This window comes from Bubalus kerabau, chromosome 16 (genome assembly GCF_029407905.1).
Source record: "Bubalus kerabau isolate K-KA32 ecotype Philippines breed swamp buffalo chromosome 16, PCC_UOA_SB_1v2, whole genome shotgun sequence".
Classification (NCBI taxonomy): Eukaryota; Metazoa; Chordata; class Mammalia; order Artiodactyla; family Bovidae; genus Bubalus; species Bubalus kerabau.
The window spans coordinates 66,163,787-66,184,653 of NC_073639.1; the positions used below are offsets into that span (position 1 = coordinate 66,163,787).

The 20,867-nt window shown below is 44.9% G+C and overlaps 1 protein-coding gene across 9 annotated transcripts; it reads right to left on the minus strand.

Moving 5' to 3' along the window:
* Positions 1-978: 978 nt before the first annotated feature.
* On the minus strand, positions 979-20,447 carry TRAFD1 (TRAF-type zinc finger domain containing 1). Of its 9 annotated transcripts, none has more exons than XM_055550481.1 (14): positions 20,309-20,446; positions 19,091-19,310; positions 17,148-17,206; positions 13,950-14,096; positions 12,962-13,097; positions 12,796-12,849; positions 10,078-10,480; positions 8,825-9,031; positions 6,481-6,557; positions 4,826-5,056; positions 3,666-3,786; positions 2,700-3,039; positions 2,082-2,154; positions 979-1,855 (listed from the first exon to the last, which is right to left on the minus strand). In XM_055550481.1, exons 4-14 carry the CDS (start codon positions 14,039-14,041, stop codon positions 1,799-1,801), a joined length of 1,791 nt encoding a protein of 596 aa, XP_055406456.1. In that variant the 5' UTR covers positions 14,042-14,096; positions 17,148-17,206; positions 19,091-19,310; positions 20,309-20,446; the 3' UTR covers positions 979-1,798. The 9 variants fall into 9 exon arrangements, with proteins under 9 accessions (XP_055406456.1, XP_055406454.1, XP_055406458.1 ...); XM_055550479.1 differs by lacking the exon at positions 13,950-14,096 and adding an exon at positions 19,552-19,637 and having other exon boundaries at positions 20,309-20,425; XM_055550483.1 differs by lacking the exon at positions 13,950-14,096 and having other exon boundaries at positions 19,168-19,310.
* Between the last annotated feature and the right edge of the window lie 420 nt (positions 20,448-20,867).

Sequence of the window (20,867 nt, forward strand, 5' to 3'; positions counted from 1 at the left end):
AAGGTTCTTGTTCAGATTTGGTGGAGAAATCGAAAGCTTTACAGACAGGCAAAAGCTCAGAGAATTCAGCACTACCAAACCAGCCTTATAACATGCTAAAAGAAGGGCAAAACTCAAAAACAGCAAATAATGAATGGAAAAGCTCACCAGCAAAGGCTAACCTACAGTAAAGGTAGAAAACCATCCATACACAAATAGAATTTCGAAACCAGCAAGCATGAGGGAAAGTACAAATGCAGGACACAGAAAACGCATTTGAAATTAAGATATCAGCAACTTAAAATAGTCTTGTATATACACAGACTACTATATCAAAACCTCATGGTAACGGCAGACCAGAAAGCTATATGGGAATAACCGTTTTAAAACACAGCTTGCAGGGTCTTAGTTCCTGGACCAGGGATGGAACCCACAACCCCTGCAGTGGAAGCACAGAGTCCTAACTGCTGTACCACCAGGGAGGTCCTCCTTTTTCTTTTTCTCGATATAACTCAGATCCAGATGAGTCCTGGCTGCCATGAATTAATAGCTGCATAGCCTTATACAAGTCACCCCCGTTTCCACATGTGAAACTGGAGCAATTCTTCCTACTTTTCCCATTCCCATTAGGTTGCTGAGAGGACAACAAATGAGGTCAAAATGACCTACAGTGCTAGATGTTCTGGTGCAAAGTGTGAGGTGCCAGGGGGTGATGGATAATTTTGCTAAGGCTCAGCAACTCTCGGGATTGAGGCTTTTGAGGAATCTGCCCTCCCCTCTTTGGGGATGGCCCCCAGCCCTCCCCAAATCAGCCCAGAGCTGCTGCCATCTGTCAGTTTCCCCTGACTCCGAGGAGGCAGAAAAGCCACATCTTGACCGTCTGGCCCTCTCTGAGAAGGCGTGCCTTCCCTCGTTCCGCAGAGCTGACTCCAGGCGCCCTGGTCCGCCTACACTCCCCAAAGAGTGCAAAGCAGAAGGAACCACACGACTCAGCTGAACTCCAAGTACAAAGTTTATTACAAGGATGTTAATAATAACAGTAATAGTAAAATAAAAAGAGGGGAGGGGGCTCTGATTCTTGGTTTTCAGAGCCAAACATGAGTTTAGGCTTCAGTCCTGATTAAGGCAGAACCCAGCACGGCTCTGGAGGGCACAGGGAGCCCCTGGCCTTCTCCATCAGAAGGCAGTGAAGACAAAGCAGCCGTGCTCCCCTCAGAAACAGAAGGCAGTGATGCCAAATGCCAAAGCAGCAGATTAAAACAAAGCCTGTAGTCCACGCACCTGAGACTCCTCCAAAAGCCTTGTTCCTAACGCATATTACAGCTGGCCTGAACACTTGAGCCAAGCTCCTCCATGCACCCTAGAGCCTAAATTCTAGAGTGGGGATGGGCAGGACACACGAGAGGTTACCCCCAAGGTCCCAAATTCAGGCCACCACAGGAAGAGCATCACCTCACTGGTGGGACCAGCTTTCCAGAACCTTCCCTCTTTCCCACCAGGACCCCACAGCACCATGAAGCGACGGTGACAGTATGTCAAAAGATGAAGCCCTGGTGGGGCGAGGGGCCCTAATGTACACTTCTGTGCTGTCAAAGGCAGCAGCTAAAGCTGAAACATTCTCAACAGCCTCCCTGCCAACCCTCCCTCAAACCCCTAAACTCCCACAGCACAATCTCAAAAGACACAAAATGGCCATAACCTAGAAAACGTTAAAATCTGAAAGGTTGCCCCTGCCCACAGAGCCCGAGGGGCAGGGCTGCACCATGACAAGTCGTGCGGAGAAGATGGAACCAGCGCGCGAGTTCTCTATGGACGCTTGTTACTCCTCCTCCTCCTCTGCATCCCCAGCTCCCTGCTGCTTGGGGGTTTTTGCCTGCTGGACAACAGAACACAAACGAGGTTTATGCAGACAGAAAGAAAGCAACAGTCCTCCTGAAGAGTGCCAGAAGTGCCAGGCTTCTATGGAGCCTCCTCCTCAGGAGCCAGAGCGCAGTCCTTCAGCCACCATCAGCCTGAGGCCCCACAGCTTCTCTGACTTCAAGAACCACACCAGCCCACCCACCGGAGTCCTCACTGAGCTTTACGGGCTGGATCCCACTCACCTTTGCAGTTCTGCTACGGTAGCTGGCAGCTGTGGGGGTGACCCGGGGGTTCCTGCCACCTTCACTCCTACTGCTGAAAGAGAAGGATTGGAAACTCATTCCTGAGATGCCCCTGAGCCAAAGTCAGGAAACTCAGGACAGAAACAGCTGGAGCCAGACAAAAGCAGCTCTCCAGAAGATAAAACCAATGAATAAAAAAACCACAGAGGGACTTTCTTGGTGGCTCTGTGGTATAGAAGTTGCCTACCAATGCAGGAAGACGCGGGTTCTATCCCTGGTCCAGGAAGATCCCACGTGCCTCAGACCAACCAAGCCAGTGCACCACAACTACCAAGCCTGGGAGACACAACCACTGAGCCCACGCGCCTAGAGCTTGTGCTCCTTTTACAGGAGACGCCACTGCAGTGAGAAGCCCATGCACCGCAACTAGAGAATGGTGCCTGCTCACTGCAACTAGAGAAATGCCTGTGCAGCAGTGAAGACCCAGCACAGCCAGAAATAAATAAAAAACCACAGAGAGCAAAAGGACATTATGAATCAGGCCACGATACAAGCAAAATCCACACTTCCATTCTCCTGAGCTACCCCCAAGCTCTCCTCCCAAGCAATGTTTCTTACCTTGCTCCATATCTCCCTGAAGGCCCACGGGGGAAAGAGGGCACAAGGTTTTCTGGGTAGAGACTCCGAGCAGGGTAAGCTGCTGGGACGTGGCCAGGAGCCAGAGCCCCGCTATGGCTGTTTCGATTGCACCCCCGGACACCCTGGCTGTCTAAGTTGTTGAGCTTCAGAGCGCGAGGAGGGCTCGGCTGGCACCCAGGCCTGGGGCCTGATGTGGATGTAGACAGGCGGTTAGGAGGAGCTGTCGTATTGTTAGGGGGTCGGCTAGAGGGGAGAGGGTAGGTGGGCCCTTTAGCCATTTCCTGCTTGAGATCATTCATGTAACCAGAAGACAGGTCTCCTGAGAAGAGAAAAGAGCACTAGCTTCAGGGCAAAGGCTGCTCTTGGTGCTGGATTCGAGGCAAGAACAAAAGAGCCTGGGTAAAAGATGACCGCCTCGCCCCTAAAGGATGCTGAAACCCATGTCTGCAGGACAGGGTTGAGAACATCCATCCATACCATACACTTACCACCTAAGTCCTCACTAACTAGTCAACAACGGCGCATAAGCAAACTTTGACAAACCACTTCTAACTGGCTTTGGGTTTCTAATAGTGACTGGGTTTCAAAAACAGTTTACTTGCCTAGTCTCGAGACTGTAAGAATACTAAGGATAATTCTGATCACCCTACTCTAGGTGAGCATATTTCAACTAGAAGCAGGGGCCCAGGGCAGCCACGGTGAGGTGTGAAAATTACCTCCCAGTCATCCACTAAGTGTACCGACAGGGACTGGCAGCTGAATAAGCATTGATGCTAAGCATATCTCATGGCTGTCCCCAAAGCAGCCGAGTCTAACCCGGGACCACAACTAGCCCCAAGGGAGTCCTCAGTCAGCTCGTACTGCACTTGCTGATTTGGTGTGCAGGCGAACCCCGTTAAGAGTAGCTGATGAGAAGTGCAGCCTCAGCGCAGCCCTGGCCCATACCCTGGTGTCGGACACGCCTCTTGGGCAGTTCTGGTGAGGTCTCTCGAGGCTGGAGATCCTGGCTAGGGATTCCCTCCGACACGTGATTGTTTGCTGTGGCTGGGCGTTGGTCACACTGGTCCTAACAAGAAAAACCAGACTTAGTACCCAGTCATTCCTATGAGACGAAGCCCTGAGAGGAAAGGAACACCAGGCTGGCGGTAAACACCTGATGGTGGGTAGGAGGGTGGCCGCGTGGTGTCGATGGGACAGGATGACTTTGACAACCACCGAGAGGAAGGGCCTGGGAGCAAGAGGAAGCAATCTGAAGCAGAGCAATCGTTCCTACTAGCACTGACTGATCAGGAAGATTAGGAAGCACTCTCTGGTCTGTGCAAGGATGAGGGAAGGGCAGATCCTGGGAGCCCAGAAAGGTCTGCCTACATTTTGACCAGAGTACTGGCACCGCTGCTTATTTTGTGGTCTCCCCTAGGAGACAACAAGCAGTTAACTTATCTACTGCTTGATCCAAAGGCACAAATGCTTATTTCAGAAATGAAATGTGTGGTGTTCTAGCAATAGCTCTATGGCATCAATTACAGAAATGCCTCTGAAATACCTTCAGTGTTCACTCCCATAACAAACAAGACTGGGCAGAAAACATATCTTCCACTAAGACGCTGGAATCCCAGACTGTGAAAGCTGAAAAAGGACCTCAGATCATCCAGTCTAATTCCCTCATTCACAGGCATCCCCTGTGAGGGGCTGGGACCCACCAGAGGCCAACCATAAGGGCAAAGCTAGAATCAGATTCCAGATTCCTGGAATGCAAGATACAAATGCCATCCAAACAGGAAGAACACACATGGTCAAAAGCAGAAACTGTTAGGGACCTCAGGGAAACTCCTTAACCCTCTGGCCTCCATACCTGCTTACCTGGAGTCCTGGCTCCTGGAGCTGCAGCTCGTGATACAATGGTTTCCACTGCCAGAAGGCAGGTCAAGTCCAAAGGCCTGAGGTACTGTGTATCTCAGCTCACAAAACAGGACACGGCCAGTAGCCAGATCAGGTATGCATGCAACTTCAAGGCCAGAGAGGCATTCTCCGCTCTGAAAGCCTCAGGTTCACTCCCAGAGGATCAGGGGGACAAGAGAAGTGCCCAGGTCCTCGGGGACTCTCACCTGGTGATGGAACAGCACCTCCTCTTCCAGCTGGACCCCACAGAATTCACACGGGATGACAACACTGTCCTCCACGGGAGGAGAGCTGCTGAGACCCATCAAAGACTCAAACTGGTCACCTGCAGACTGCCGCATCAGCTTCTGGAAGATAACATCAGGGTCCTCCACCCCTCGGGGCGAAGTGCTGCCCACACTGAGCGGAGGTAAGGCACATGAAGGGTTACAGCTTGTCTGTCTCAAAAAACACAGGTTAAAACAAACAAACAAACAAAAAAAAACAGAAGTTAAGGAACAAACTAAATTCTGAAAATATTTTCAGGAAGTCACAACATTTTCATAATGCTTAATAAATATTTGGGGAAAGGACTAAAAAGGGTCAGGGGAACACAGATGAAACACTCACTCTGCTTTTACTTTAAACATTTCTGTACTGTTTTAATTTTTTAAGTGTGTTTTTATGTGATTATTCTCTCTAAATTAATTTGAAAAGCTTCAAGATTCTTTCCACAGACATACAGTAAGAGAGGCCCATATATTCTTTGTTATCTCTGTGAATGGATTTTCTTATGTTACTCCCAAACCAAATACTAGATGTATTCAAATGCTGTATTGTTCCACATATGGGAGAATGCTTGTTCCACCCAGAGCACAGGGACCACTTAACTAGCCATGGAAGTACCAGACTAGGTCAAACCAAATCAGAAAGTAAGAATGTTGACAGGGAAAGGTGCTCCCTCCCCCACTGGAGCCGCTCTTCCAGCACAAAGGTTATTCTCTAATCCTTCCTAAAGGGCACAGGAACTTTCAGTCATTCAAAAACTACCTGACACCTTTCATACACGGCGTATTAAGAGATTCAGAAACCAAGAAAACCCAGAACCTGTCCTCTATGAACTCCAGCTAGTGGTACAGACCAGCAGGGGGTCAGCCGGCCACCCCACGGGGGGAGGGTGACAGGCTGAGAGAGACATGGGCACAGGACGTCTGGGGAGCACGCAGACGGGACCTCTGGCCTAGCTGTCAGAGCACTCCCCAGGGTACTTTCTTGAGAGTCGTGTCTGAACCAAGTCTGTGAGCGAGGGGTCTGTGTGGCTGGGTGTGTTAAGCAGACAGGGGTAAAAGGCCACACATGTCCAGGCAGAAAAAGTACAGTGCAAAACAGAGCCCTGGCCCGCCCAGGAACTGCAGGGACTTCAGCAGGGCTCCTGTAAATCAAACGTGGCATGAGATGAGAGCTGATTACAAGACGGTCTCAAGAGACGTACAGTATCTCCACAGGATGGAGGCAGCAACTGGGCCTGCTGGCGTGAACGTTACTTTGCCCAGAAAGAATGAGGCCGAATTCTCACACCCACATGTGAGTCACACACAATTACTACTGGATTTTCCCTGGCAGTTCAGCAGTTAGGACTCCGTGCTTTCGCTAGCAGCCAAGGGTGCCAATTCAATCCCTAGTTGGGGAACTAAGATTCCACATGCTGTGCCGCACAGCCCAAAAAACCAAAATACTAAAAAAAAGAAAAAAAAACACAGTTGCTCCTCTCATCACAAGAGTTTTATCAGTTTGCTCAAGATTTCACGTGTTCTGCAACACCAATATGGCCTGCACACGTTCTTCCTTAAAGCTTAAAGCCCTCAAGTAACTCACAACCCACCTGATGGTCAATCAGCAGTTCCTCTGGGTAGAGCTCCTCACAAAATTCACAAGGCAACATGGTCTCGTCAACTGCACCTAGGGATCAGGCCACACAGACTCAAAGTGAAAACCACACTCGATTCAACCTTTTATACCCCTTAGGAGGGGTGGACAGGAAAATTTTATTTCCTTAAAACTATTAAATATGAAGACAAAATATATTTTCAGACCCAAACAGAGTTTTTATAATCAACAGATACTTGCAGTACAACTTATAATGTACCTCAGGAAGAAATGTATCCTAAAAGGAAATTTGAAGAAACAAGGAAGCAGGGGTGAGCAAAGAAAATGGTGAACACGTAATACACAAAATGATAAATATGAGTGTATAAACAATAAGACTGTACATCAGGGTGTTAAAAGGAGAACAACAGAGAGCACTAACACCCATCAGTGGCATTTAAGTCATAAAGGGATGATCCACATTCTAAGCTTACCGTGTTAACCGAGAGAAGTGTGAGGAGGTGGACTAAATTAAGACTTTATTAAGTTAAATCAGTATGTTGAAATTTCCAGGGCAACTACTACAAGAGAATATAAATTCAAAACCATTCATTCATGCAGGATCTGGAAAGATCTGACATGAGTGAATGAAACATGCCAACAAAGAAAAAAGTCAATAAAGCAATCCAAGAAATGACCAAGAAAGAAGAAAGTAAACTACACTGAATCCAGAGTCTTCATTTGTCACAACTATGCTATTAAAATTTTACTTTCTTCACCAATCTAAATGCTCAGGTCTGAGCCCTGGTTGGGGAACTAAGATCCCACACGCCATGCAGCTTGGCCAAAGAAAAAGAAAGACTCAAACAAATATCTGGATCCAGGACCAATTCCTATTCTCTCTAAATCAACAAAATGTTCAAAGTTAACCCTACTGTCTTAAGGTCATTATTCTTACAGTGACATGAAGAAAAACCACAACTGAGAGCTGCCTAATTTTCAGGTCCCTAAAATCTTACAAGTTGAGCATTTTAAATATGACATGCCTTTCTCAAACGTATTGTTCTCTAAACAAGAGACCCAAAGGGTGATTCACTGCTCATAATCCAACTTTTATTTTTAAAAACTTAGTTTTAACCCAATGACACTAAAAAAAAAAAAAAAGAACTGGTTTTAAATGGGGGTGGGGGGACCAAAGTTCTCTACAGGTGAAGGACAACTAATAAATACAGAACAGAGGAGAAAGATACAAAAATTACCATTTTACAACTGCCATAATACTTGATTCAAGCAAGAAACATCAATAAATACTAAAACTGCTGGATAAGATTATGAGTATCCTGTTCCCCAGCAATCTAGAAACAGCATCCTACACACAGCTAATATGAAGCAAAAAGGCTACCTGCACAATGGAGATACCTGACAGACTCCACTCTAACAAACAGGACAAACTGACATCTTGAGAAAGACACAGCATGGCCAGTACAGCACTCCTGCCAAAACTGTACCATGAACTTACACATGGGAAAATAATCAGACACATCTTAACTGAGAAAGAAGGAGTCTACAAAACAGCAGGCCTGGACTCTTCAAAAATGCCAAAAGAAAGAAAAGAGGAGGAGGGGAGCTTCCCCAGTGGTACAGTGGCTAAGAATTCACCTATCAGTACGGGGGACACAGGTTTGATCCCTGGTCCAGGCAGACCCCACGTGCGGCTGAGCAACTAAACCTGTGCACCACAACTACTGAAGCCACGCACAGGAGGAGCTCCCGCTGTGAGAAGCCCACACGCCACAACCACAGAGCAGCCCCTGCTCGCTGCAACTCGAGACAGCCCACACAGCAACAAGGACCCAGCACAGCCAAAAATAAATAAATGTTTTTAAAAAGAGGGAGAGGGTAGGAAACCAAACTAAAAGAACCTAGGCAGAACTAAATGTATAATGCATAATCCTGGATTTCAAAAACAAAATTAAAAAGCTCTAAAGGACACTATGTATAAGTAAGGAACTTTCCTGAAAGTGATATTTGTATTGTGTTCACATGGGAGAATGCCCTTGTTCTAAAGAAATACATCTTAAGACCATTTAGGGATAAAATGTTATGTCGGCAACTTATTCTCAAATGGCTCAGGGGGAAATAAATATAAAGATAAGTGGAAAGACTAAAATTGATGAATATAAATGAGGGGCATATATTAATAGATAGTCACTGTACTTACTATTCTTGACAATTTTTTAAAAAGAGTTGAGAAAAGCAAATAAATGAAATTAAAAACAAATTCTATCTCATGAAAAACTTGCAATCTTATATGAATTGTGACAAAGAGACAGAGGCTAGTGGAGAAAAAACAAACACACCCCTGATGTCATTCAGAGCGCTGGGACCTTCACGGGACTGGTCTGCCTCATATATGACCCTCCAGAAGTCCTGCTCTGCCAAGGTGGGGGCCTGGCCTTCATTCTGCAGACTTAGGGCCAACATGAAGTCCAAATTTGCACTGTCTTCACCACGCTCTTTGGGGGTCTGCCGGCTTCTATTCCTTTCCTGCCTTTCTTGTTCTTCCACTGAGGTGGGGAAAAAAAAGACAACAACTAGTATTTAAGAAATGTGAGATATGCTGCCATCCCTTAGTTCAAGCCCAGGCCTAGCAAATATTCAAGGTTTTCAGGAATCTGTGCAGGAACAAAAGAGGCCCAGCCCTACAGCGCTCACAGGAATCCAAACATTAAGACTGCCATGATAAAAGGCTCAATCATTATTCTAATTGTTTCACTAGTAAGTAATATGAATGAGCTGTAACTATGAAACAGGCACTGTGCTAAGCATTTTACATGTATTTTCTATTCAGACAGTAAAAAGTCTGACTGTAATGTGGGAGACCAGGGTTCAATCCCTGGGTCGGGAAGATTCCCTGGAAAAGGGCATGGCAACCCACTCCAGTATTCTTGCCTGGAAAATCCCATGGACCAAGGAACCGGTGGGCTACAGTCCATAGGATCAAGAGTCTGACACAACTAAGCGACTTACACACTTTTGCATGATAGCAGAATGGTTTAAAGTATGGGGTCAGACAGCCTGAATTCAAACCCCAGCTCTAACACTTACCTACCCTCAGAAAACTATTGTGAGAACTAAATGAATTAATATAAGTAAAGAAAGTGAAGTCGCTCAGTTGTGTCCGACTCTTTGCAACCCCCTGGACTGTAGCCTACCGGGCTCCTCCGTCCATGGGATTCTCCAGGCAAGAATACTGGAGTGGGTTGCCATTTCCTTCTCCAGGGGATCTTCCCGACCCAGGGATCGAACTCGGGCCTCCCGCATTCCAGGCGGACGCTTTAACTGCTGAGCCGCCAGAGAAGCCCGGTAAAGCACTCTGTAAATGCCTTTAGGCACACAAGGCTACACTAGTAATGTCACCTATGAACAGCAGTCACCCAACAATAATCCAATAGCAAAGATCCAAAAGCAAACTTTCTATAGGAAACTTAAGTATTCTTCCTCATGTTACAGTCAGGTTTCTAGAATTAAGATCTATCTGGTTCCAAAGCCCTGTTCCCATTTGCCCAGATCCTGATACCATTCCAGGTTTCTACTCCCAGACACAACTCACATAGATTATTCTGAATTGGAAACTGGGCTGTCATGCTCCTTTGGTTGGTGGTTCTACTTTGGAAAAGGTCTGATTCAAAGGCTCTCAGGGGCCTTCGAGGGAGTCTCATGGGTGGGTCCAGAGCCTCAATCTGTCTGAGCTGGGACGCAATCCAGATCCTATCTGGACCCCAAGATTCATCATACGCATTAGGTGGCATGGCAGCCTCGACTCTCTTTTCCTCCACATCTCTCCCACACACTTCAGGGTGAGTCTTCAGATCTTTCACCAGGACATTGCGCCCACAGGTGCCACATAACTCCGTCCGGGCACCACAGTAATCTTCATGGTCCTTTAGTTTGAGAACAGAAAGTTCCAGATCACAGTGCTGGCAAAGGGCAAGCCGTAGAGGACACTCAGTCTCCTGCAAAACAGAATAATGAGGCAGTTAATATTCCTAAGAGAGGTCATGCTGTCGCATAGGGCAAGGAAAGCAAAAAGTATTTACAAAAATATTCTCTTCCAACCCTAGCTTTGCCTGCCATGGTTTTCTATATTTAAAAGTCACAGCTTCCCTCTTTGTCCTGCCACCAGATTCTACAAAGGGAAAGAAAATCTTATGAGGAAACTATTCACTACTTACAGCCACCCTGTCATCTTGTGTATACATTACAAAGGAACCCAAAATCAGCCAGCCAAGTCCAGGGGCAAACAGCAAAAGTAGAGCAATTCCCATATGCTTGTCAGAGCCCCCCCAGACCAATTTCCCCTTACTGCTGCTGCTGCTGCTGCTAAGCCACTTCAGTCGTGTCCGACTCTGTGCAACCCCACAGACGGCAGCCCACCAGGCTCCCCCGTCCCTGGGATTCTCCAGGCAAGAACACTGGAGTAGGTTGCCATTTCCATCTCCAATGCATGAAAGTGAAAAGTGAAAGTGAAGTCGCTCAGTCGTGTCCAACTCTGTGTGACCCCATGGACTGCAGCCCACCAGGCTCCTCCGTCCATGGGATTTTCCAGGCAAGAGTACTGGAGTGGGGTGCCATTGCCTTCTCCTTCCCCTTACTACTCTAAGTACCAGGCAATGAGGAAAAGTGATTGTCCTTTAGAAAGACACTGACTTTTCTAATCTGCACGTTTGTATATAGCACTGGCTTTATTTTTTGTTCTCTTTAAAATATTTATTTATTCATTTATTTATTTGGCTACGCCAGGTCTTTGTTGCCACACACAGGATCTTTAGCTGCTGCATATGGGATCTAGTTCCCTGACCAGGGATCGAACCTGGGCACCCTACACTGGGAGTGGAGTCTTAGCCACTGGACCACCAGGAAAGTCACAATATTACCTTTAAACTAACCAAAGAGATCAAGAATCATCAACAAAGGGACTTCCTGGCCTAATAAAGTGTAGGTCAAATGCTTAGAAAAAGCAATGAAAGAGTGCCAAATTATTTATAAGATGTTTACCTCTGAGCTTTGGGGTCTTGAAGTAGTTGTTTTTATATTTTCCAAATTTTCTACATTGACTATGAATCACCTTTCAAAATTATAAATTAATAAGTTAGTAGCTTTTTTCAGGTACATAGAATGAAATGCACAAATCATAAGTACATACCTTAATGAATTTTTACATATATATATACACACTCCTGCATGACCACCAACTAAACAGTTGTTGGGATTTATTAGTTGGTGAATACGTTTATGTTCATTCAAAATATATACATATACACATACACACACACACACATACACATATATATGGACTTCCCTGGTGGCTCAGATGGTAAAGCGTCTGCCTGCAATTCAGGAGACATGGGTTTGATCTCTGGGTCGGGAAGATCCCCTGGAGAAGGAAATGGCAACCCACTCCAGTATTCTTGCCTGGAGAATCCCACGGACAGAGGAGCCTGGTGGGCTACAGTCCATGGCGTTGCAAAGTCACAACTGAGTGACTTCACGTAGACACATATATATAGGGCTTCCCTGGTGGTCAGGTGGTGGAGAATCCCCCTGCCAATGCAGAGGACACAGATTCGATCCCTGGTCCAGGAAGATCCCAAGTACCTTAAGGCAACTGAGCCAATGGGCCGCAACTACTGAAGCGGCACGTCCTCGAGTCTATGCTCCAAAAGAGACGCCCCAGCAGTAAGGAGCCTGCACGCCACAAGAGAGCAGCTCCCACTCACCACAACTAGAGAAAGCCAAAGTGCAGCAACAAAGACCCAGCACAGCCAAAAATTAATTAAAAAAAAAAAAAAAACCACACTTATCCAACTATGCCCAATTTTATCTCAACTAGAGACCAAATGATACCATGTTCTCTCTTGTCAAATGCTGAGAATTTGTTTGGGTGTAAACAGCATGTCACCCAAGCGATCAAGAAGTCAAAATGGAATTAGAAGATGGAAGGCAGGCTGTGTGCTAAAGAGGCTGTACCACACTGGCCATCCCAGGCTTGGTTTGGCACTCGGTGAGCCTGCCAACAGTCAAACCCCAGCAGGAAGGACTCGGTTCCAAAGGCTCTGAGGCTTGAGCCTGAGGCACAGCAGCCGTGCAGTCAGATCTGGCAGCAGACAGTCGAAGTCTCAAGTAGGCTCAAACAGGCTTTGAGAGGCAGTGTGCCTGGCGCTGGCGGAGAACAAAGACTCCACAAGACGCTTTCTGCTCTGCAGGCGGCTCTGTAATCTCAACAGGACTGGCCCCATGGCAATTCCCTTCACGGTACAGGGAAACCAACCTCGTGCTTCTTTAGCTGCCTTTTCTCCAACTTCTTGTTACACTTGCAGGTCACCTAGGGTAAGAAGCAAGAATCAGTAAATGGGCTTTGTGACAACACGCTCGCTTGCTGTTACGCAACAGCAAGTCTACTCCGCTTCTGAACATCTGAGTGCGTGGTGGTTCACCTGACAATGTTCTGTAGCCATGTGCGTCTCCATGTCACATTTGGGAAATGGTTCCTTGCAGACAGGACACACACCAATGTTCCTTTGACAGTGGATCTCATGGATGGTAAAGTTAAACACAGGAATTTCTTTTTTGCTACAGAAATAGATCAAAGAAAAAGGCAAGAATTACTGACATCTATGCCCAGAGGAATCACAGGGAAATCTGTCTGGTCCAGTCTTCAGACTCCATTACTTCTCTTTAGTGAGGACCTAACAAATAAGCTCTGTGACTGTTACTGCCCCTGCTTTCCAAGAATTAACTCCTGAAGGTTTTCAGTCTTTCATGCAACACTGAGTTCTCAGTGCTGTGCACAACCTCTAAAAGCTCAGCCTCACTTTCTAGATGTCAGAGTTCATCACAACCAACAACATGAAGTCAGATGCCACGAGGAGCTAGCTGAGCTAGGCTTTTCCAAAACCATCCATGCTCCAAAGCACAACGATCCACTCCAAGATTATTTTTTAAAAATAAATTAAAAAAATATATATCTACCATTTACTTTCAGTCTCAGCTACCTTTAATCACATTAGATTTTATGCCACTAAAGTCAAACCAAAAAGGGCAGATGCCAGCTTTGCAACAGTCAGTGGGGAAGGGATCCCGCCCCCTTTATGTCTCACATGTCTTTCAAAGCAGGCTGGACATGAACTGGGAACAAGCTCTCTGGTTGGTATAAACTTTACTGCAGAAATGTACCAAAAGGAATCCTGAATCCCTTCCCCCAGAGCACACATACACTCAAACTAGAGGCACATAACATTCAAAGGCCTTCCCTTTACTCATTCGGTTATGACCATTAGAAATCTCCAATTTCATTCTAACTAAAGGAAACATTAAAAGAATGTATCTGTAAGTATGTCACCTAGGATAAATTTTCTGAAAACAAAACACTGAACAGGATAAATACAAACAGTTACACAACAAATCTGTAAGAACCTGTTTCACCTCTGAGGCTGAACTACAGAGACCTTCTCCCACATCAAGGTGCAGACTGTTTCTCTTATAGTTTTCATCTTCAGACATAGTCTAAGAAACATTTCAAAGTAGGATGACAGGTGTGCCTCCAGCTAGTCATACTCCCAATCTGAAAGACTGAGACACCAAAAAAAAAATGTAAATTCACTTCATCCAAAGGCAGAACCATCAAGGCATGTACCTTGATGTCACTTGTACCCTAGTCATCGAGGCAGCTCTCAACAAAACTGGAAGGGGATGCAGAGTAACAATCAAGTGTAAGAGATGGGAAGAAAACTCAGATGGGTAAGAGGGAAACTACCAATGCTTTGACACCCTCAACGTCCCCTATTTTACCAAAATTCCCAGCTTTCCAAGAAAATTGTCAGTTTTAAATTAATTCAGCTTAAGTTTTTCAAAACTGAAGAATATTAAAATATATAGTGGAAGGAGCTATAAATCAAAGTTATCATCTAAATCTATTAAACTAACAAATATTAAAATTAGTAAATCCTACTATTAAAGATGTTATGAAACTAGTACTCTTAACAGATTGCTGGTGGTAGTATAAAACCACTGCTTTTAAACAGTCTAAAACTGCATTTCTATTTCTAGGACCATTAGCAGTTAAAGTGCGTTTAATAAAACAAAGACCCTGTCATTAAATTACTTGTTAAAGACCAGTAATTCCACTCTTGGGATTATGAAGATTTTCATTAGTATCATAAAATGGTAAAAAACTGAAAACCATTAAAAATACCTAAACTATAAGGCAACAGTTAAATACTGTATACCAACAAAGCGCAGAAGCAAAGCCATATCCTGATTGCAAATCCTGTGTGCACAGATGCCACGAAAAATTAAAGCTAGCAATTACCTCTTACAGTGCTGAGAGTCTAGATTCTTTTTTCGTAATTTTGACAACAATTTTCTTTCAACAGCCAAAGTCAAGAAAATAAATGTCTGGTCTTTACAGGGCTCTTCAGGACAATCTACTGACACAGAGCATTCATTCTACATGTATAATGCCACTAAAAACTTTAGGATTAAAAAATATTAAGGACCATGACATAAAGAAGCAAGAATCAAAAGCAGTTGTCAGGTAAGATCACAGAGCATTTACAATGTCACCTTTTGGGAAACCTTGAAAGAAGATAAAAGACAATTGCAGTAATTACACAAAATGGTTGCCTGATGGTTACTTTTTTTAAAATTTAGCTGCCAAGGTAGTTCCACCAAAGTTCTAAAGAGAGACAAAATACTAATATACTTGCCTCCTACCTACCGATAAAATTAAGATGTAAATGAGAACACATTCAATTCTAGATAAAACTGCTAAAAGCTCCAAGGAAGAACTAGCCAAGTTAGAGATGAAATTTCATTTCCCAAGGTTCCCAGAAAATGGAAATTTTATTTTCCAAGGTTTCCAGAAAAATCCCCAGCAGGCTTCCAAATGACATAGAACCATGCAAAAATAAGAAGTCAAAGTCTTCCAGCACTGAAGCTTCTGTTTTCGAGACTCAAACTCTCCCATCAACAGACAAAACAATAAGAAAACTGGTAACATGCAAAAAAAAAAAACCACCTTCACTCACAACAAACTATTCTTTTTCCTGGCCCAGGAGGTTTAACTGCAGCGCATACTCTGATGAGCACCTTAACTTTTCTTAGGGAACAACAGGAATATGGCTCTAAAGACAGAAATTTTTAAAACCTGGAATTTAAATAGGGCTACTTAGATGGGAGGATTGTACTGGCTTGGTCAGGTTTCCATGCTAATCTGCCTTTTTTCTCTAAATTGCTTTGGCTTTGAATAACTTTGTTTTCACTAGCTTTCCATTAACTTACCCTTTCTTTTTAAAAAAAAAAGTCCCTTAGCATAGGGACATTTATATACTGTCTTAGGTTTGAGATTCCTTCAAAATGTAGTGGACTGAAAAAACAAGAATCTCTTAACTGATGTTAAAGCCAATATGTCTGTTTCTTTCTAAAAACACAATGTTTTCTTATGATTATTTGTATAATTGATTATTACACATGCATCAGAAACTGTACACATAAAACCTAAACAGAGCTAAAATAGTTTTTTTAAAAGGTGAGAGGGACAGTGGCACAGTACCAAAAAAATACCCTATAAGGCAAGACATCCTCACAGAAATAAAATCTTAATTTCATGCAGGGAAAGAATATTGCGACCAGCAGTGACTCTGATTGTATCCTAATGCTGCCGAGAAGCTGAGGAGAAAGCAAAAGGCAATTAAAAAAAAAAAGAAAGAAAAAACTTTATCAGGCTCATTTTTCAACAGCCTCTCCTACCACAATTTGGTAAATTAAATATAGCACAGGTAGTTCTGCTTTGCTTTTTTCTTTTACTTTCAGTAAGGGAACTTGGATATCCCTAAAATGCCAAGTTCTTGAGAAAGTCCAACCAGAAATCAGCTGATTACAAGCTGCACTCCTAAGTTTCATTTCAGCAGAAAAAGAGTTGCTCTTTCTTGTCACTCGTGTCAGTTAAAAACACGAATATAAGGAAGCTTGACATTCAAGTCTGCACCCAGTCCTTCTACTAACAGTTCTGGAATCATGCAGGACTGCTGAAAGACTTTGACTCAAGTTTTTTTTTTTAAGCAATGGAACATTCTTTCAGTAAAATCCTTTACAAAAACAGCTGAGCTGTTCTGTTGTACACACAGAGCCAAGTGCACACCAAACCACGATCCCCTTCAACCTCAAGACAGCCGCTGCAACCACTCAGGGAGGGCCTTGCAACACACTTTGAAAAACACTGCTCTAGTCCAAACATTTCATTATATTTTTATTATCTTTAAAAAACATATGATATTTTTCAGGAAGACAAAAAACAAATTCCTGAACCTATAGGTCAGAAAAGTGAGGATTCAAAGGAGTCAAGTGACTTGCCAAAAGTCATTAACTAATTCACGGTAGGAACCAGACTCCTAACTCCCATCTCCATCCCATCAGTCTTGTCACTGCTCTATGCTACCTAAACCAATCACCTTGTGGAATTTCTAAAACAAGCAATTTTATCCAAAATGGTTTAAAAAAACTTTAATCCCATATATTTGCATGACATGTTATATGTCATGGCTCCAATTTTAACCTGCCAACTACTAAACCAACTGTTTACAGAACTGTCCTCATTCCAATAATATTTCTTCGATTTCTTACCAATTGTCACACAGTCGAGTGTCCTGGTCATTTAGAAATTCAGCCATCTTGAGCTGTTCCTAAAAAAACAACAAAGGAAGAAGTAGGATCTTTCCATTTCATTTTTGTTTTAAGAATGACCACACACACACACACACAAACACACACAACAGTGCACAGAAAATGTCACCAAAGCCAGTTCATTTCATTTAATATGCAACAAACTTGGGTCTGATTATTTTCATTTTAAAATAACTTGACTTGCAGGGCTTCCCTGGTGGTTCAGTGGTAAAGAATCCACCTGCCAATGAGGGAGACACGGGTTCGATCCCCAGTCTGGGAAGATCCCACGCGCCGGAGCAATTAAGCCCTTGTGCCACAACTACTGAGCTTGTATTCTAGAGCCCGGGAACAGCAACAAGAGAAGCCACACAGTGAGAAGCCCGCACACCACAACTAAAGAGTGCCCCCGCTCTCTGCCAACTAGAGCAAAGCCCACAGAGCAGTGAAGACCCAGAACAGCCAAAAATAAACAATTAACAACAAAAAATAAAAACAATTTGACTTGCAAAAACAGCACAAAGAACTCCCACATCTCTCTCACCCAGGACATCATAAATAACAATAGTAAAATTACCAAAGGGCAGGAAACTAACACTAATACAATACTAACAACTAATCTACAATTAGTTAATTTCACAAATCATGCACTAATACCCTTTCTTGGGTTCAGGATGCAATCCAGAGTCAAATATTGCATTTATTTGTTACTTCTCCTTAATCATCTTTGATCAGGGATATTTTTTCAGTCACTCTTTTTTTTTTTTTTTTTTTTTGACCGAGCAGCATGCAGGATCTTAGTTCCCCAACTAGGGACCAAACCCTCAAATCCATGCCTCCTGTAGTGGAAGAACAGAGCCCTAACCACTAGACTGCCAGCAATTCCTTTAGTCTTTCATCCTGCATGACCTTGTTAAATGTACTGGCTAGTTATTTTGTAGAATATCCTTCAAGTTGAATTTATTTGATGTTTTCCTGTGCTTAATACATTTTTGACAAAAATACCACAGAAGTGATGTTGTGCTCATCTCAGGGCATTATATCAGAAACCACATGATGTCAACAGTCATTATTACAGATGATGCTAACTTTGATCACTTCATTGAAATAGTGTCTGCCAGATTTTGCCACTATGAAGTCTTTGCTTCTTTCTAAACAAGATGTTAATGCAGAAAGCAAAGTTTTGGCAACTTTAATACCAGTATTTACAATACTCAGATTACCCCTTTCCGTGACGCAAAAATGGTCTAAAATACTGCCTTAGTAGGGTTCTTGAATGGTTTACACCTTTCCAAACTAACACTTTTCAAAACACCTACTCGTTCATTCAACATAATTAAGACCGTGTGCCACTTGTACCCTAGTCCTAACAATACAAAATAACAAAATACATTGTCCAATCTCTAACACAACAACAATTTAGTGATAGGGGAAAATAAGCAAAGAAACTGAGGAGTATTTTGATGTTAAATTTAAGTAGACAAGTGGAGACTGAATGAAAGGAATCTACTCTAGATAAGGGTGGTCAGGGAAGACATTTCTGAGGACATGACATATTTTAAAAAAAGACCTGAAGCACAAGGATCCATCCATGCAGAGGAAGATAAGAGGATGGAATAGAGAAAAACCCACTCAGGCACTGGGCCTAACAGGCAATGAGAGAAAGTACAGGTAGATCCGGAAGAGCATAATGAAAAAGGGGAATGATTCAAGCCCTTATCTTGTAGGACAGAAAAGAATACTGGATTATTTTCCAGGTTCAGTGATAAACCACAGAAGAGTTTTAAACTAGGCAGTGACAAGATTAACGACATCCACTCTGATGTGATGTAAACTAGTGACAGGAAGCACCTATGAAAATAAACCATGTTCCCAAAAGGGGTAAGCCTAGTAACTTTTCTTACGGCCGTCTGACTGATCCTAGGCATGCTGTATTCCATCCCACCAAAGCCAGGGTCAGAGCCTCTTAAGAGTCAAGTACCCGGTTCTCTAGCTTCAAGAGGGTTGAGGCGGCACGCAGGGCTCGGAGTTGGTCCCCTCTGAGGGCCAATTCTGCTTCTGCCGTTCAGGAGATGTGTGATTTAACCTCTCTGGGCCTTCGGATTCCTCACGCAGAAAGGGTCACTGGGAGGAGTAAAGGAGCGAATGCATGGAAGCGCTTTGGTAGAGTAAGTTTCTTTTAAACCTTAGAAGGAAGCCCCTCTTAGGCGAAGGCCAGACTCCCAGGACTTCCCTGTGCCCGAGATGGGTGGGGACACCACCGCAGGGTACACACCCCAGAAGGCAGTTTCCCGAGGGGGAGGGGTGATACCAGATGGGGAGTGGAGAGGGCACCAGAGCTACGCCAATCGTAACGGACGTTTACCGGCTGTTTGCTGATGGCTCAGTTGGTAAAGAATCTGCCTGCAGTGCAGGTAGACCCGGGTTCGATCCCTGTGTTGGATAGATCCCCTGGAGAAGGAAATACTGGAGTAACCCACTCCAGTATTCTTGCCTGGAGAATCCCATGGACATAGGGGCCTGGTGGGCTGCAGTCCATGGGGTCTCAAAGAGTCGGCACGACTGAGTGACTAACCCCACTGATGGCTAAACGCTTTTACATGGACAATCTTTTCATCCAGACCACAATCCTAAGTAGTGAAAAAGTCATCACCCCCATTTCAGAGACCGCCCAAGAGGAAATCCGGGGAAGACAGCTGCTACACGGTTCTGAGTCGGGGCCTCGAACCCGGGTCCGTCCGCTAACAGCCCACGCCAGGCCACCCGCGGCCCCCTCTCAGGTTAGCCGCTCGGGACTCCGGCCCCGCCCCGCCCCGCCCCGCCCGGGGCGCGGTGCCCACCGCGCGCTCCGAACTACGGCCGACTCCCAGCCCCGCGGGGCCAAGGCCTGGAAGGGGCGGTACCGCCGGGAGCTGTCGAGGCTCCGCTTAAGAGGAGCAAGGGCTGCCTTTCCCACTGGCCAAGACAGACTCTGCGACGCGGGCATCTTTTTTTTTTTTTTTTTTTTACGAGAAATCCAGCGATCCCAGGGGCCCACAAAAGCCCACCCTCGGGATGCCGGCCTCCTCCCGAAACTGGAGGCCGCAGGAGGTTCCCCACACGCTGGCCACCGCTTCTCTCACCTGGGACGAGAAGAGACACGCCAAGCCAATCCGCTAAGCCGCAGACACTGAGCCTCTACGGTGAGCCCCCGCGACTGAACAACGGCCCCCGAAGCCGCCTCACCACTTCCGACCGTCACGGAGGAGCGCGCGCATTGGCCAGGAGCGGACCCGACTCTCTGTCCATTGGACGGCACCGTTGTCGTTCTCAGAGCCCCTCCTTCTGCGTGCCGATTGGCTCCGCAGGTCTCCGCGGGGGCGTGTTCCTAGGAGTCCCAACCTCTGCACATCTGGAAGGAGCAGCAGAGACCTGAGCTGTGAGCCTAGATCTAAGACCCTGCAGTTCTTCCTGACACATGCTAATAATATTTGCATGAATAAACTCTGTACAAACATTACTAATATTCCTTATATATCAAGATAACTAACGGCATTTGTTCTCTTGTCATGGGCCATTAATACTTATTAGTCATTCTTGTTGCTATTATAATGCCCTCGTGCCAAGACATCTGCAAGGCTCTGCCCATATTTGAGCACTTGGCTCTTTACAGAGTGGAAGAGCGAGTGCATGACAGGCAGG